Raw genomic sequence first — 17,038 nt, 5'->3', positions numbered from 1 at the left:
GAACTTTCGTCAAAAGGATACACCATTACACTTTTCAAAAAAACAATTTTCTTTTCATTTAATGGCACATATTCAACATCTTGAGTATATTCTTCCCCTACAAAAAGTTTAATATAAAAGATTTTAATCTAACTATAATATAATAGTAAGAAAGTTTAGTATGAGCAATTTAATATAAGTAAGCAATAAAATCATTAGAAAAATTGAAATATTAAAAATTACATGACAAAGTTTACACAACCATAATATTTAAATTAGATCCAGGCCTATGCTGTTAGCTTTTAAAATTATACAATTCATATCGTTCATGTTTTACTATACTAAACTAGTTATTAAAATAAGATTAAAATAAGTTATTAAAATGCGTTTAAACTAATCTTCAACCGTTTGAATTAGATGGTTACACTTATCATCAAATTCTAAAATGAGCTTACGTATATCAATATCATCACAGGATTTTATTGGTTCAATTTCTTTGTCTGTTTAATTTCTTTATTTGTTATAATACCATCATATTTCTCATCCATTAATACTATTATATTTCTCATTTGCTTTATTTTTATGGTCTGTATAATAACAATAGTCTGCCAATCTCTTGATATTAGGTACTCTCCGGTCTTCTTGTGATACTCAAAGAGTATCACAAGAAGATTGTTCAGTGCTATAACATTTTGTTTCTACCAATGTTTCTAGTGCTTATTCTATATTTAAGGTAATCAAATGTTGTATGTAAATGTAAATTAGAAGCATTCGATTATGCATGCAAACTAAATACTCATTTCAACTGTTGTTCTAATTTGTAGTTAATGTTTTATTTTCGTGTTTTGTTGATGTTATTGTGAATAAATATTTTTAAAAAATATTTTTAAAACTCCTAATAAAATAGTTTCTAATCGAAAAGTTTCTTCTTTCAGTACTAAAAATTTATTAAAATTTTACGGTAATGCAATAGTACAGCTCTGCGTATATATAGACATTGGTATTGGCCCAATCTACCACTTTTTTCGCAATTGGTATTGTTACCGTATAGTTGGTATTGTTAAACGGTATAGACCTTTACAATTGGTATTGTTACACGGTATAGACCTTTATTTATTGATTTACCAAATTTGATTGATTTTTTTTTTAATTTTTCCTGCTTTATGAAAATAGTTATAAGTTGAACTAACTTTTAACTAACTTAACTGCATTTCATAATTAAAATACTAATACATAACCAAAGCCAATAGTATCTTAAGATGGATCCTTTTCATAAGCTAACTTTTTTTCATGGTTGGAAAGCACAGACTGCATATAACGTTATTAAATTAAAAATAGTTAGGATCATGTTAACTGCTATAGTCAAAAAAATTGTTTCACAGATTTTGTTTCACAATAAAGACACTTATTTACTGTAACGATTTTAATGATTTAACAAGATTTCAAAAAAGTAGAAGCAGTTTCAAGACCAGCTTCGGCATAAAGAGGAGGCAATACATCATTTAGCAATAGACAAAAATATAGGCCTGTCTATAGCAGAACTTGTACACATGTTCTGTTTAAGAGAGTTTTTTCTCCTTGCAATATAAATGATAATAAACATATATATATATATATATATATATATATATATATATATATATATATATATATATATATATATATATATATATATATATATATATATATATATATATATACATATACATATATAAAAAAAATGTGAATACACATTCACATTTTTTTTAAATAAAAAAAAATAGCAACAACATACCAAAAATATACTTTATTACTGCTATAAAACTGCTAGAAATATTTATAACTGGTTTTAAAATAAGCCCCTTGTTATCAATGATCATTTTGATTATAGTATATTTTCTGTATGGTTGAAAAGAGCTACCATTGTGTAACCTGGTAGTATCTAAAATTGAAATAGAAAAATATAATTGTCACAGGTAACTCATTTGAAAAATTGTTTATATTATATATCTATTATACTATAATCAACTTAAACAACTATTTAATAAGCTTTATTACAAATTTATATAATTAATAGTAAATATTTATATAATAAAAACATTTCACACACACACACAGACACACACACACACACACACACACACACACACACACACACACACACACACACACACACACACACACATGTTATTTTTTTTTTTACAACTTCACTTTTTAAAAAAGGAGTTATAAATAAGTGTAAAAAATGAAAAAGTAAACTTAAAAAGTTGTGAATTGGAAATGAAATGAGGAAAATAAAAGAACCAGAGAAGAAAAAGATTAACATAACAGAATGAATATTTACAATTAAATTATTTCAAAACCCTGTAATTAAAATAGAAACAATGACAAAGACAAATATAACCATATACTTTATTAGAGGTTTATTAGACTATTTTTACTTTGGGTTTTTAAACCACTATTTCCAGTATTTCTAAAGTAAAACCTTCTTCACAAATGCATCTTTAAGCTAACATTACCTTTCTAAAACCACTATTAACTTGTTTAAGATAATAGTACTAATATTTTTATGTCTTTTACCATGATGTAGGTTCATCAAAACCACCATTATAGATATGACTAATAACAGTTTTTTTTTTACGAAAGCTCTTCAAATTTTTATATATGCAAAGAAGAGATCAATGATAATAATTACATGGTGTTTAGTAAGATGGTATTTTTAGATAATATTCTCACTTGGTTCAGATGGTAGAATGTTAATAATTTACCCCATTCAATTTTTAATCTAAAAACCTTGTTTGATAATATTTTTGAAATATTGCATATGAGGTTTGCTATCTAATTTGTATATTCCAAATTTATCTGCTAGTGATCCAAAAATCCATGGAACTTCTTTCCCTTTGATTGGCCATCACAATAGCAACATGTATATCTTCTTAAAGTACTTATAGATAAACCAAGGACAATCTCTCTAATAGACCAAGATAAACTTTAATTGAGTTAAAGGAGTTAAAAAAGTGTGTTCAGATTTTGATGATTTTCTATATTTCCAACAAACACATGGTAAGCTTTAAAGATTCTAGTCCTCCATCAATACCACGCATGCATAAAATTAAAAAAAATCAACATCATCACACAACAAAAGTTTTGTGTGATCTGTTTGTAACACCAGTGTAGATGTCCTCCTGTAATTTAACTTTTTTAACATTATTTTAAATCTCTGACTCTACTACTAACACCACACAACCCAGACAAACATGATGTATATTCATCTTCGTTATGGTTTCACCTATAAGTCTTACAAGTGGTAGGTCTCTATACACTTTAACAGAAAAAGCTTTCTATTCTGTTTTATATTTGCAGTGTCACCAGCAACAGATGCTTCGTTTAGCCTACAAGAAACAACTCCTTCAGCAAAATCGGAATTCTTTGAAATAATTAAGACTTTTGAACAGTTATTTTTGTGTTGCAGGAGTAAAAAATATTTAATATCTTTGACAGCATTCTGAACAAAACAAATTTCTTTTTTTTAAGAAAATCTTATAAGTTTCTTTATAGATAAATATAAATATTTTTTATCCATTTATTCAAACAAAAATTGAAAATTACAAACTTTGATAATTTTATAAATTTTTTTTCAAAAGACATTTTTCCTTTTCTCTTTCCTTTGTCTTTATCACCATTAAATAAAGACTTCTACCATTTGTGATGTCATTGCAAAGAATGATGAATTCATAAAAGATTAAGTTTACGACTACTTTAGTATCATGCCCTAGGCAGCCGATAGCGTAAAAGCAGTTTTCATCTTCTTGTTTCATTTTTTCTGATATATAAACTTAATGATAACCATTCAACCAAGAAGTCTATATTAGATTATTTAAATCATTTTTTTTTATACTTTGAAAAATTATTTTTATTTAAACAAATTATTAGAAATTTGATAGAATTTGTTAAGACTAATTTTCCTGTATTTTAAAAAATTTGTTAAACAAAAAAAAATTTGAGAATTTAAGTTTAAAAAAATTGATTTTAGCACACGCACCAAAGTTTTTGCATATCAAAAAACTGGAACAAAAATACCCTTTTAAAATGCCCCAAGTAATTTCTGTTAAAGAAAAAATATTTTTTTAAATAAAAATTTTTATCTTTTAAATAGGATCATGTTTTATAATTAGATTTCAAACTTTACCAAAGAATATATTAATGCTTAAAAGTATAGTTAAATAAAGTTTTGGACGCCTTCACTTTTAGAATGCAGAACAGGTTTTTAAAATGCAGAACAGGTTTTTAGAATGCAGAACAGGTTTTAGAATGCAGAACAGGTTTTAGAATGCAGAACAGGTTTTAGAAAAAGAGTAAAAACAATGTTTTTCATTTTAACAGTTTCTATCACATGTCTAAATGCTGGAAAAAGCAATTAAAAAAGTTAAAATAACTTCAACGAAAAACCAGTGCTATAACAACCACTTGTAATAAAATGTTAAACTCAACTCTTTTTAAATCAACATATTGTTATTGAAAAGTCCATTAAATTTAACGAATGTTTGGAAAGGAAAAAGCTGCAATAGGTGGCACATATTTCTGTGAGCAATATAATATATTAACTGTTTGTCGCAAAAACCAACTGTTTAATTCATAAGTTTACTACTCAATTTCAATTTCAAGTCAATGTTTTCTTTTTTTGAAGGCCACTATAGTTGAGGAAGCTAGTAGTTTAAGTTGTGGTTACAACCCTCTCTTAACTCTAATCTGAAACACAAACCTTAATGAACAAGGCTGCTGCACAGAGAAACAAGTTGAGTGCTTTACTACCAGGGAAGTGGTGAAAATCAAACTTCTGGCTTATGAGCCCAGCACCTAGCTTATGAAAATTAAACATCTGGCTTATGAGCCCATGAACTTCTGGCTTATGAGCCCAGCAACCTACTACTACACCACTACCGCATTGTTGGGTTCTCCAATCAAAAATTTAAAAATTCAAATTCATTTATTTTATTGAAATTTTTTGAGGTTTACAACAAGAATCTCAAAGAACAATTAATATAAAATATATAAATATTATTAGACTTTCAAAACAAATATAAATCATTATTAAAAGACACATTAAAAGACTGTACCGAAATATTTATCTGAGAGGATGATTGTAAAAAGACTTCACAAAAAAGGTTTATAGGCTATAACTAAAAACAATAAAATACTTCTAAAAAAACTTTAAAAGAAAACTCTCAAAAGAGATAGAATTGTAGTTAATGTTAAGAATGAACTAGAAAAAAAATTAGAAATGATCTCTCATTGTCTGATGCTGACAGTTAGAAGTTACTGGGGTCCTGGCCCCGCTAAATATGGGGTTTTTTAGGTAATTTTGTTGTAAATTTGTGTTGTTGTTTTTAACAAAAAACCAGATTAAAACTTTTTCAAGAGTGATAACTTATCTCTATTGTGGCATACATTATAAAAATAATTAACATTTCTTTTTTTAAAGTATTTCAAAGGGAACTACGGCAAGTTAAACTTTTTTTATTTACATGATTTTAAAAGGTTGAACGGGTAAACAGTTGTTTTTTTTCTTAAAACGTGAATTAATTATTTATGGTTACAAATATGAAAAATGTTCTACTTTTATTTATTTATTTATTTATTTATTTGATTTGATTTTGTTTGTGTTTCAGCATAAGGAAAGCAAACTAAAAAATTAATGTAATAGAGGAAGATAAAAATGTAAAATACATCATAGTCCTGTAGAATTTCACCAAAAAAAGAATCAACCAAGAAAAAATTATTATAAAGACATGTTATATATTGTTGGAAAGCTTATACTTTTCTCTTTAAAATGGGTATTTGGTATTTTTTTTATTTTGGGGTAAAAAAGTTATGACACCACAAAGATTAGGGGGTAAAATACAAAACTTTACATTTTCCTAATGAATTTTAAAAACACTATACAATAAGTTGCACTGTAACTATAATAATACTTATATTTAAATGATATTAAAAGTGTTGAATCATGGAGCTGCGGGGGCCATCGTCCCCAGAGGATCTTTTTTTATTTTTTTGTTTGTTTTTGCCAAATAGTTTTGTTAAACTGTGTTTTTGTAAGTAAAAATAGGCAGAGGTATTAAAAAGTTGCAGTTCTACATTTCAAATTCTAAACTTATTAGAATGTAGTATTCTTTATGCATTCAAAAAATAATCGTTTGTTTTGGCAATTTTAATCAGAAACTTTTTAGTAATTTACTTATCTTGGTGTTTATATAATTATGTAATGATTTGCTATTTTTAGATTTTAAAACAAATTATCTATTCTTGCAAATGATAGTACAAATAATTCAAAATATATGTTTTAATTGCAAAATTTTGATTTGTAAACGCTTTTAAAATTAATTTCTAGCAAAACTCAAAAATTATGGACTAAAAAGAAATTAGAAAGAGATTTGTTGAGCCAAGTGGGGGCAAGAGTTGGAAGAGATGTTGTCAACCAAGAAGCTCTTGAAAAATTAATTAAATGTGCTTCAAAATTGGATTTGAATGTATTGGTTTATGAACTGTATTAAAAAACAAGAGGCAGGAGAAAAGGTTTATATTCACTCATTATGTCGAACTAAATCAATCAAAATCAATTAAAAAATCACAAGCATCAATGGAAACTCCTACAGAAACAAAACGTTCAACTCGATTAGAACAAGTTTATTAAAATTTTACAGAACAATTTTTTTATTGTGTAAATATGTGTACACTTGACAGTCACTATCCTGAGGGAAATAATTTCATAGAAGTAAGAACAAAGTCAACAAAAATTTGTCATGCAACTCTAGAATTATGCTAAGAAGGTAACAACTTTTCATCAAAAACAATTGAAGCTAGACTTTTGAATATAAACAATCTTGCAGTCATTGAAGTACGATACCACATTTATTGCCATGTGAAAATTTGAAAGACCTATTACTACATCAAGCTCTAACTAGGCTTAGTTGTGTTTCAAAAAAAAGTGTTTAATTTTCATGTAAATCTTAAAAATATAATGAAAACTTCTATAGATAAAATTTAATTTGAGACTTTTGATGATATGAGCCGATCATGGTTAACTTTTTCTTTTTGTTTCATTTAGGTCACTTTAAAGCCAAACCTTGTCAATATACTTTGGAACACGTCATATTTCTTTGAGCTACAATGCCCTAGTTGGGCTCCCTATATGAGTCGTCAAGTTAATAATGTCCTACCTATATCTAAAGTAGGGTTTGTAATTCCGTGCTATATTTAAAATCCCAGGATTTCGGGATTACATTTACCTATTCCCGGGATCCTGGGATTTTGAAATACCTGTTTTTGAAAGATTTTAACATATTATTTTAGAAAAATTTTAAGGAAATTAATAAGACATTTACAGTATGTTTAGAAAAAACTTACAAATTTCAAGGAAGTTCTTTGCTTTGTTAATATTATACATACTTAATTATTAAATTATAAAGACGTTGTTTTTGTAGATATAATATACGTATGCAATTATTTTTGATTATTCTTAAAATACGTTTTGAGGAAGCAGAGCACATCCAAAGTTTCATCCCCCAGACGACTTCTTATTTTTGTTGCAAAAAGTCCGGCCGCAGAAAAAGCACGTTCTGATTCCACACTGGTAGGCTTAATAGTCATTAAAAAATCATACGCTCTTTGCAAAAAATCACCACGTGTTCCTCCATTTTCAAACAACACCATTTCCTTTTGAATTTTCATTGATAACGTCTCACATCGAGTTGGTATGCTGGGCAAATGTGCTTTTTTATAGCTTTATTAAGTTCATCTGTGATTCTTTTGCTGTTTTTAAGAGCAAAAGAAATAGATTCAGATGAAGAGTCAGAAGAACCAGAAATAATTTCGAGCCTCATTTGAAACAGAAAGTTCAACTTCTGATTCAGACTCATTAGCTGTTAATGATGTAGCTGGATTTGTAGCGTCTAGCCTTTCAAGTAACTCAACTATTAATTTGCGACATTTTATAGAAGTCGGAACTGTTACTAGCTCTATTTCAGATTCGGACTGAATGTTGGTTCTACCATTGTGCAGATACTGAAGGATCCCACTTGCATTGGTACGCCTTTGTTGCATTCGAAGAACGAGAGATGAATGCAACTTTTGACTTATAATGTTGTTAGCATCTTTAAGTTTTTTTAACATAAAAGTTATGGCAACATCGGCTGTAAACAAATTAGCATCCCGACGGCAAAGGGCCTCAACTGTTGCTTATACTGGAATTAGCGCATTAATGATAGCAGATACAGTTTTAAGCTCAATATTAGATAAAGCCAAAGATTCACCTTCCGGTAGACTTATGTCTATTAATGCCTTTTGTATACAATTTTTTAATAAATAGACGCGTTGAAGCATTGACAAAAGACTATTCCATCTTGTCTTGCAGTCTTTAATTAGAGCTATTTGTTTCCCAAATTCAGCCGCAACATACTTCTGCAAGATATCGTTTTTTTTGGTGATCGTCTAAACATTACTATTACTTTTCGTACCTTTCTGATCACTTGACCACAATTTACCTCAGTAACATCAAATGCGTTTCCACGATGCCAATTATGACTAGCATCAAGATCAACCAGTTTATCGTTGTCAGAAAAATCATCATCCTCGCAAGAGTTACTCTCTGAAAAATCGTATTCTATATCTGATTGTTCGTCTTCGTCGAATTGCTGATCTATTTCTTGTTTTATATCCTGCTTTTGATATAGTACTTCAATAACGGCCAGTTGCACACCATGGGCAAAACATAACTGTTGATTTACAGGTAATATTCTCCCAACTTTTTTCATCACACTTGCTCCGTCAGTCATAATACCAACAATATCTTTTCTCAAATCAGGTCCATGTTGTGCAAGCTTTTGTTCTAATAGCTCAATACACTTATCTGCAGACATTGATCCCATTATACGAATTAAGCACGTATATCACTAGAATGGCATATCACGTTGAACGAAATCCCATCAATGGCTGTTAATCGTGCAGGTGTAGCAGGAAGTGATTTTTCTTCTCACTCCAATATCGGAAAATAATTGGTTAACGTTTTGTTTTTTTTTATTGGTGGTTCATCTCGTGTGTTTACTGAAATAGTAGTTAGTGTGAGGTTAATTTTATGGACGGAAAGTAAGTGCGTATGGAGACCTTTCATTGAACCACCTCCAATTTATAAAATTTTTTTGCAGTCAGTAGACTTACACATTGCTGTTTGCCCTTTTTCTTCTCTTAAAAAATGTTTCCAAACAGCAGAAGTACTTTTTTTGTCATATTCCATGTACAAAGCCATTATAATTTTAGAAAATTTACTGTTCAAAAAACCAGCAATTTTATTTTTTATTAAAACTTGTACTTTAAAATAGTCACAAACAGATAACGTCTATTCGAGATAAAAATTGTCAGAAACTTGAATAAATGCGACTAAGCATCAAAAAATTTTAAGAATGTAATTGCAATCCAATTTCAATTGTTATAACAACTTTAATCCAATTATTCAAAAACATAACTGCAAGAATTTCGAAATTGTTAAGTTCGGATTTTAATGCAATCGAACGAAAAAAATAATTTAATTTAAAAATTTTCAACTGAAAACGATTTCAAAAAAAATCCCGGGATTAAATGCTTAATCCCGGGATTTCGGGATCGTTAAAAACCGGGGAATCCCAAGATTTCGGGATCCCAGGATCCCGGTATTCCCAACCCTAATCTAAAGTAACCATGCTTCCAGTAATCAACTTACAGGCAACTGATTTCCATGCCTTATATTCTTTGTTAAGTTTTATTGTAATACAGTCAGAAAAGCTACAACTTGGAATGCCCTGTATGATATTTGATCAACAGCTTCATGTCAAAGTCTACAAAATTGCGGCTTCAAAGAAAATGAACATTTTTACTAGGATTGCCGAATTTCATCAGTTAATGAGTTTTTATGGAGCTATTGGAACATTGATTGAAGCAAGTGGATTAAAAACTGCTCTTGAAACTGTTTATGCTTCAATAACAGTCACCAATATGTTTTCTTGAAAGGCTATTGCTTAAAGTCTTTAAGGCTATATGTGTGCTGCATCGGCTATCTTATCCATATTGCTGGAGGAAATTTGGATTAAATTAAGCAATGAAGAAAAACCTGAAATTAAATTAATGTACAACTCAAATATGCATAATAAAAATGGTGATACTGAAAAGAAGTTAATTTTATTATTTGAAAAAAAGCAACAAGAATACATGGCGAAATCACGAACTGCAAAAGTATGGCTAAACTATATTCACTGTATATTTATTGCACAAAAGTTTATTCGAGCGGAAAGAATTAGTAACTGGAACCTACATATTACTACAACAAAATGTATTAAACCTACTCGCCTTGACTAGGCACAATAACTATACAAAATCATTACATTTATATTTACAATCAGTAGATGAATTAGCATGCACTCACCCAGAAGTATATAAACAGTTCCTCAATGGCAAACATACAATAAGGCGCACTTCAAAGAGTTGGTCTGGAATATAGACAGATTTATTAATAGAATAGATATTAATGAAATCGTTGAAGGGCAAAACAGGAGTTGTTGGCAAAGGAATTACTGAAACTGTGTTTCATGTTCAGGCAAGTTCAATGCATAAGTATAAATAAGACTAAATATTCCTTTTTTATAGACTTGGAATTCGCCAATAGAACAACTGATGTTATGTCAACAAAGGGTAAAAATTAATAAATGGGAAGGATCAAGCATGAAGATTTTCAGAAAATTAAATCATGGTTTGATTCTCATAGCCCATTTGATATAAGAGAACATCTTGAGGATTCAAGGCTTGTAGATGAATTTAATCAGGCGACTTGCGATTGTTTGGAAAGCATTGGTGCATCAATACATGCACAAATGAATGATATGGTATACACTGAAGTATCCTTTAAGAAAAGTAATCAACTTAAAAATTTTCAAGGACTCTACTCAAATATTAAAGTCAACAATGAAAATATATCAGTTGATCCCTTGACATTATTTTTGTGTTTATCAGTTATCGTTGAGAAAAAACCAGAAAAGGAAATTGAAGACTATTTTTTTATAAACTGACTTTATTCCTATGTCACTATTTAATGATAGTCTTATGATCAGTGTTAAAAAACACAAGCTGAAAAATTATCTAACAAAGCCAGTTATAACTATGCCGTATGCTCCTAATTCTTTAAGAGTTGCCAATCGTGGCACTCTTTTATACTGTTGCGATCGGAATAAGGGTGAAATATTTGATAACATTTTTGAAAAGTACATTCAACTTCTAAATTACTTTAAAGTTAGTGTAGTAGCATTCGATGGATTTGAAAATTCTACAAAAGACACTACGCGTATAAAGTGTAGATCTTTAACACAATTTGCAGTTGAAATACATAAAAGCAATCCTTGTCCGTCTGATAGAAGTAAATTTTCTTCAATCACACCAACAAAAAATCATTTATCCAAATTTCTAGAAGTTAAATTAAGAGAAAGAGGTTTAACTGTGTATGTTTGTCATTCTGATACTATAAACATTAAAATCAAATATCGCTGTCATCTGCAAAGATTGTGACAGAACCTGTCACAATCTTTGCAGATGACAGAGATATTCTTTACCTCTTATTACACCACTGTAAATCAGTTGAGTCTATACATAAAATATATTTAACAAGTATGACAAAGAGACATGATTGCCAGCGTGAATGTTTTGAGATAGATCAGATTATTGGCAGTACAGCAAAACATGTCATTAACAATATTCTTTTCGCACACGCGTTTACAGGTTGTGATACAACATTAGCAATTCAAAATTTCGGAAAGATTTCAATTTTCAAAAAGCTTGAAGTCAAAGATTTGTGCGATGCAGCAAATATTTTTTACCACAATGATAAATTGCCTGATGAGATTAGAAATGCATCAATTTGTTTCTTTCAGCTACTACATTCCTCAACATCAAATCTTCAACAAATACAAAAGTAAAAGTATGAGGAAATGGTAAACTATGATCGGGCTCACATAGATCCTTCTGTTCTTCCACCTTCTCCTTGAGCTGTTTACTATCGTGGATTGAGAGTAGATCATCAAGTGCGAATTTGGAAATGTCTAAGTGACAGTGACCTTGACCCACTTAATTGGGGATGGAAATTAAATGTCCTCACAAATAGCAACAGACAAAAACACAGGTCCAGAGGATATCCTAAAGGTTGTTCAATGTGGGTGTAAAAACTTGTGTTCAAATTGATGTTCCTGCAGAAAGATGGGAATTTACTGCACATCATTTTATCCTACCTGTCATGGGATTAACTGTACAAATGTGGGATAATTAGACGAAGAAAACAAACCAGTCGAGGACTGTCACATCTTAGATGCTTTTACATAAATTAAATTTTGATTCACTTAGCTGCTTTTTTAAGAGTTTCCAAGATAAACTTTTTTGTAATCAAATTTATAAGTATTTATATGAAAAAAAGGAATATTTGTTTTATACACACATCTTTACATCAAATTTTCGAAAAAATTTGATAAAATAGAGTCCCCCTCTGCCCCTATATCATACTTTTAGTTATTATTTAGCTTTCAGTTCATTATTTAACCAACTACAAAAAATTAGGAGTAATGAATATAAAAATTATATTACATTTACTAACTTAACAGAATCATATTTTTCATCCAAAAACATCAATTTTTGTGCTTTTCTACTAATCATTGTGACATCACACCTTGCCCCCCCTCCCCCCCCAAAAAAAAATACTAATTACTCATTTTAAAGAGGAAAAAATAAGCTTTCCAACAATAAAAAAACTCATCTTGAGCAGATGTTAAATGCATTCGGCTATTGTCTTGTAGAAAGCCTCCTAGGCAAAGACTTAAGGGGTAAACAGATTCAATTTGATGATGAGCCTTGCACACCTTTCTCATCTAATAAGCTGGGGAAGATGTATTTTAATGAATACCAGTATAGAATGTTAAATGCTGGATTTTCTTGATTTAATGCATAGCTTTTGCTTGTGTCTCTGTTTTTATGACTAGACAACTTATTCTATTATCTCCTAATGAGGGTACAGCTCTAAAACTCAGTTTTATGATTCTGAGGCCGGCTGGAAAACAGGTTTCTCAAACTCTTTGGTACCTCTCAGAGAGGCTGATTCCATCAACAGCTGAAAAATATCAAAGTATTAACAGTGCCATGTTGCATTTGGGTGGTATCCCTGTTTCTTCTTTTAGCGTGCAATGTCAAGGCCACATTTGGAGCCCTTTGTTACGGCTTATGGTTTATTAGTTGAAATGAGGTAATTGCTTACGCTATTGAACAATGTACTGAGTACTGTCTATGCTTTGAGTCAAGTTCTTTAACAAATTTAAAAATGTGTAAAGTACCAAAAACTATAAAACACAAAAAACCATTGTCACCACCAAGTTTTCTAAACCTATCATTCACTAATATTCGTGGTCTTCGAAGTAACTTTTCTTCTGCTGAGTCTTATCTCTTGCAAAGTTCACCAGACCTACTTGCTCTTTGTGAGACACATTTGAGTTCAGCTGTCTTATCTTGCGTTCTTTGTGTTGATGGTTATCTTCCTTTAATTCGTAAAGACTCCAATAGTCACATGCTTGGCCTGGGCATTTACATTCATAAGAATTCACCTATTTGTAGGGAAACTAGGTTTGAATTGACAGACTATTCTTTCAAGTGCTTTCGTTTAGCACCACTTCACTCTAACGCCTTTCTCTTATTCTATATTGCTCTTATTCATCTCGAGACGACACTCTTTTTGATGTTATTTCTGATCATATCAACCGAGCCCTCTCTCTTTATCCATCAGCTAATATTGTTGTTGTTGGTGACTTTAATGCTCATCACACTGAATGGCTGGGCTCAAGTGTCAGTGACTCTGCAGGCATTAAAGCCCACAACTTTTGTCTTTCTCAATCCCTAATTCAAGTAGTCAATTTTCTAACTTGGTTTCCAGACAATCCGAATTATTTACCTACTCTACTCGACTTATGTCTTGTTTCTGATCCTAGTCAGTGCTCAGTTTCTCCACTTTCATCCCTAGGTGCTTCTGATCACAGTTTGATCTCTCTAAAACTATAATCTTATTCTTCTTCATCAGCATAATCCCCCTATCATCGTACCTCTTACCACTATTTGAAAGCTGACTGGGACTCTTTCTAGGATTTTCTTCATGATGGCCCTTGGGTAGAAATCTTTAGTCTTCCTGCAGACGAATGTGCTTCTTACATAACTTCAGGCTGGCATAGAACCTTTTATTTTCTCTCAATGATTCCAGGTCAAGCCTCACTCTTCTCATGGTTTCTCCTCACATTGTGCTGCTGCAATTTCTAATCGAAACTGTTACTTCCATATCTATCAGTAAAACAATTCTCCAGAAAACAGATATCTGTTTAGTACTGCTAGGAACCATTGTAAAAAGGTTTTGTCTAACACCAAAGCCCACTATTCTCAGGTCATGAAATCTTGTATCACAAAAATGAGGCTCTCGTGACTTCTGGAGAATCTTTAATAGCATCAATAATAAGGGCAAATCTGTAATTCCACCTCTCTTGTATGGTTTAGACTTTGTCACCTCACCTAAAGACAAAGCCGAATTGTTTGCTAAGAACTTTTCATTGATATCATCTCCTGATTCCACTAGTTGCATTCTACCTGATTTAGTCATCAAACAGGTTGATCCATTGCTTGACATTCGTATCACTCCAGCTTCTGTATCTAAAGTGATTTCCTGCCTAGACTCTTCTACAGCTTGTGGTCCTGACAACATATCTGTTATAGTCTTGCAAACGTATTCTCTGTTGTCTATGCTTTCAAAACTATTTAACAAGTGCTTATCAGAGTCTTGTTTTTTCTTGGATTTCGATCTTCTCGTTCTACAGCTAATTTGCAACTAGTAATAACCGATAGGTTTTTTGTGCATTAGATAGAGGTGGAGAGGTTAAGGCTATCACTCTTGACATTTGTAAAGCTTTTGATAAATTTTGGCATGTTGATCTTCTCCATAAGCTTTCTTCTTACAGTGTATCAGGTAACATTTTTAAGATTATTGAATCCTTCTTTTTCAATCATAGTACAAAAGTTGTTCTCGACAACACTCTTCTTCATATTTTGCAACTTCTGGGGTTCTTCAAGGTTCAATCCTTAGCCTTATACTCTTTTTAATTTATATCAACGATCTTCCAGATAATTTCACATTAAAGGTGGCATTGTTTGCTGATGATACTACCATTTATTCTTGTCATGATAAGAAGTCAACATTCTCTGATTGCTTGGAGGGGGCATTTGAGCTTGAAAAGGATCTCACTTCTGCTACAGCATGGGGCTCACAGTGGCTGGTGAACTTTAACTCAGATAAAACCCAATTTTTTTCAGCCAATCATTATTGCAATAATTTAGATCTACCTATATTTATGAAGGGTAATGTACTTAATGAGTAATCTACCTTTCATCTTCTAGGATTACCTCTGACTTCAAATCTTTCTTGGAAACTGTATATCAAATTCATTGCAAAATTAGCATCTGCTAAGGTTGCATTTCTTTATCGAGCTCAACACTTTCTTACTCCGGATTCTATTCTCTATCTCTATAAATCTCAAATGCAGTCTTTTATGGAATAATGTTGCCATATCTGGGGCCAATCTTCTAATGATGCCCTTTCTCTTTTAGACAAGGTGTAAAAACGCATTGTAAACATAGTTGGACCTGCTTTTGCAGCCAACCTCAAACCATTACCACATTGTCATAATGTTGCTTCTCTTTCTCTTTTCTACAAATACTAAATGGGGGCAATCCTTATCTTTTCTCTTCCAGTAACTTCCAACTCTAATAGTGGTTGCTTGCAGCCTTGTTGGAAGCGAAGATGTTAAAAAATATATATATATATATATATATATATATATATATATATATATATATATATATATATATATATATATATAACATGTCTTTATAATAAATTTTTCTAGGTTGAGACTAAATTTTACAGGACTCTCACTGAATTAGATTTTTTCATACAATTTATTAAAGCTGACAAAGCTGTTAAGCTAACTCAATAATATATTCAGTCATTAAAGAAATAATTTTTAAAAATTTTGGATTATCAGTTAGTTCACAGAAGTTCGAAAATGGGTGTAAAAAACTTGTAAGAATGACAATTAATTCTGTTTTTAAAATAATTTAAGATTCTTTTATTCCAGTAGATCCCCACCACGTCCCTGGTAGTACCGCACTCAACTTGTTTCTCCGCGCAGCGGCCTTGTTCGTCAAGGTTTGTGTTTCGGAGTTATAGAGTTGAGAGAGGGTTATAACCACAATTAAGTAGCCTCCTCATCTGTAGTGGCCTTCTGGGCCTTGGGGAGGTGAAATAACAAAAAAAAAAAAAAAAAGATGGTGATGAATATAAAATGTGTTATAAGGATGGCTGTGATGGAGTAGGGCAACAAGCATCAAAAGAAATGATTAAAAGCAAGTCAAACATGTTTCAATATGGTCTTAATCCCCTGAAACTAGTATGCCATTAAGATAGTAAAAATATGAAACTGTGGCAAAAAAATCTAAATGCATAAAGATCGTTATGCCCTGTGTTTTTGATAAGGAAAACAGAATCTAATCAAGATTCACTAGATCTTATTATCCCATTGACAGGGCAATTGACAGACAACTTTAAAGATTGTAAACTATATAAATCAGGAAAGCAAGATAAAGGAAGCGAATTATAAAGAACTGATGTTTGAGGAATAAAGCTAGACAAATAAGAGTTTTTGGAGCACTTAGGAACAGTCACAGAAAGACCTAATTGAATGACGAGTAACACAAGAATGAATTTTAGTAGATGGCATAAGAGACACTAGCTCCTTGGAACAGTGCCCGTTATAGTATTTGTAGAAAAGAGAAAGAGAAGCAACATTCTGACGATGTGATAGTGGTTGGAGGTTGGCTGCAAGAGCAGGTCCAACTATGTTTACATTGTGTTTTTGCAACTTGTCTAAAAAAGAAAGGACATCATTGGAAAATCCACCCCAAAATATGGCAAAATTATTCAATACAAGGACGG

At 30.8% G+C, this 17,038-nt stretch overlaps 1 protein-coding gene across 1 annotated transcript in view; it reads right to left on the bottom strand.

Moving 5' to 3' along the window:
- Positions 1–17,038, bottom strand: part of LOC100211175 (uncharacterized) — a 78,619-nt gene that overhangs the window by 56,080 nt on the left and 5,501 nt on the right. Inside the window, exons 6-7 of the mRNA XM_065809069.1 lie at positions 1,754–1,900; positions 1–97 (exon numbers count right to left, since the gene is read on the bottom strand). The exon at positions 1–97 is cut by the window's left edge and continues 71 nt beyond it. Coding sequence (XP_065665141.1) covers positions 1–97; positions 1,754–1,900 — 244 coding nt within the window. The remainder of the gene's footprint in view (positions 98–1,753; positions 1,901–17,038) is intronic.

This window comes from Hydra vulgaris, chromosome 11 (genome assembly GCF_038396675.1).
Source record: "Hydra vulgaris chromosome 11, alternate assembly HydraT2T_AEP".
Taxonomy (NCBI): Eukaryota; Metazoa; Cnidaria; class Hydrozoa; order Anthoathecata; family Hydridae; genus Hydra; species Hydra vulgaris.
This window is presented reverse-complemented; position numbering and strand designations above follow the sequence as displayed.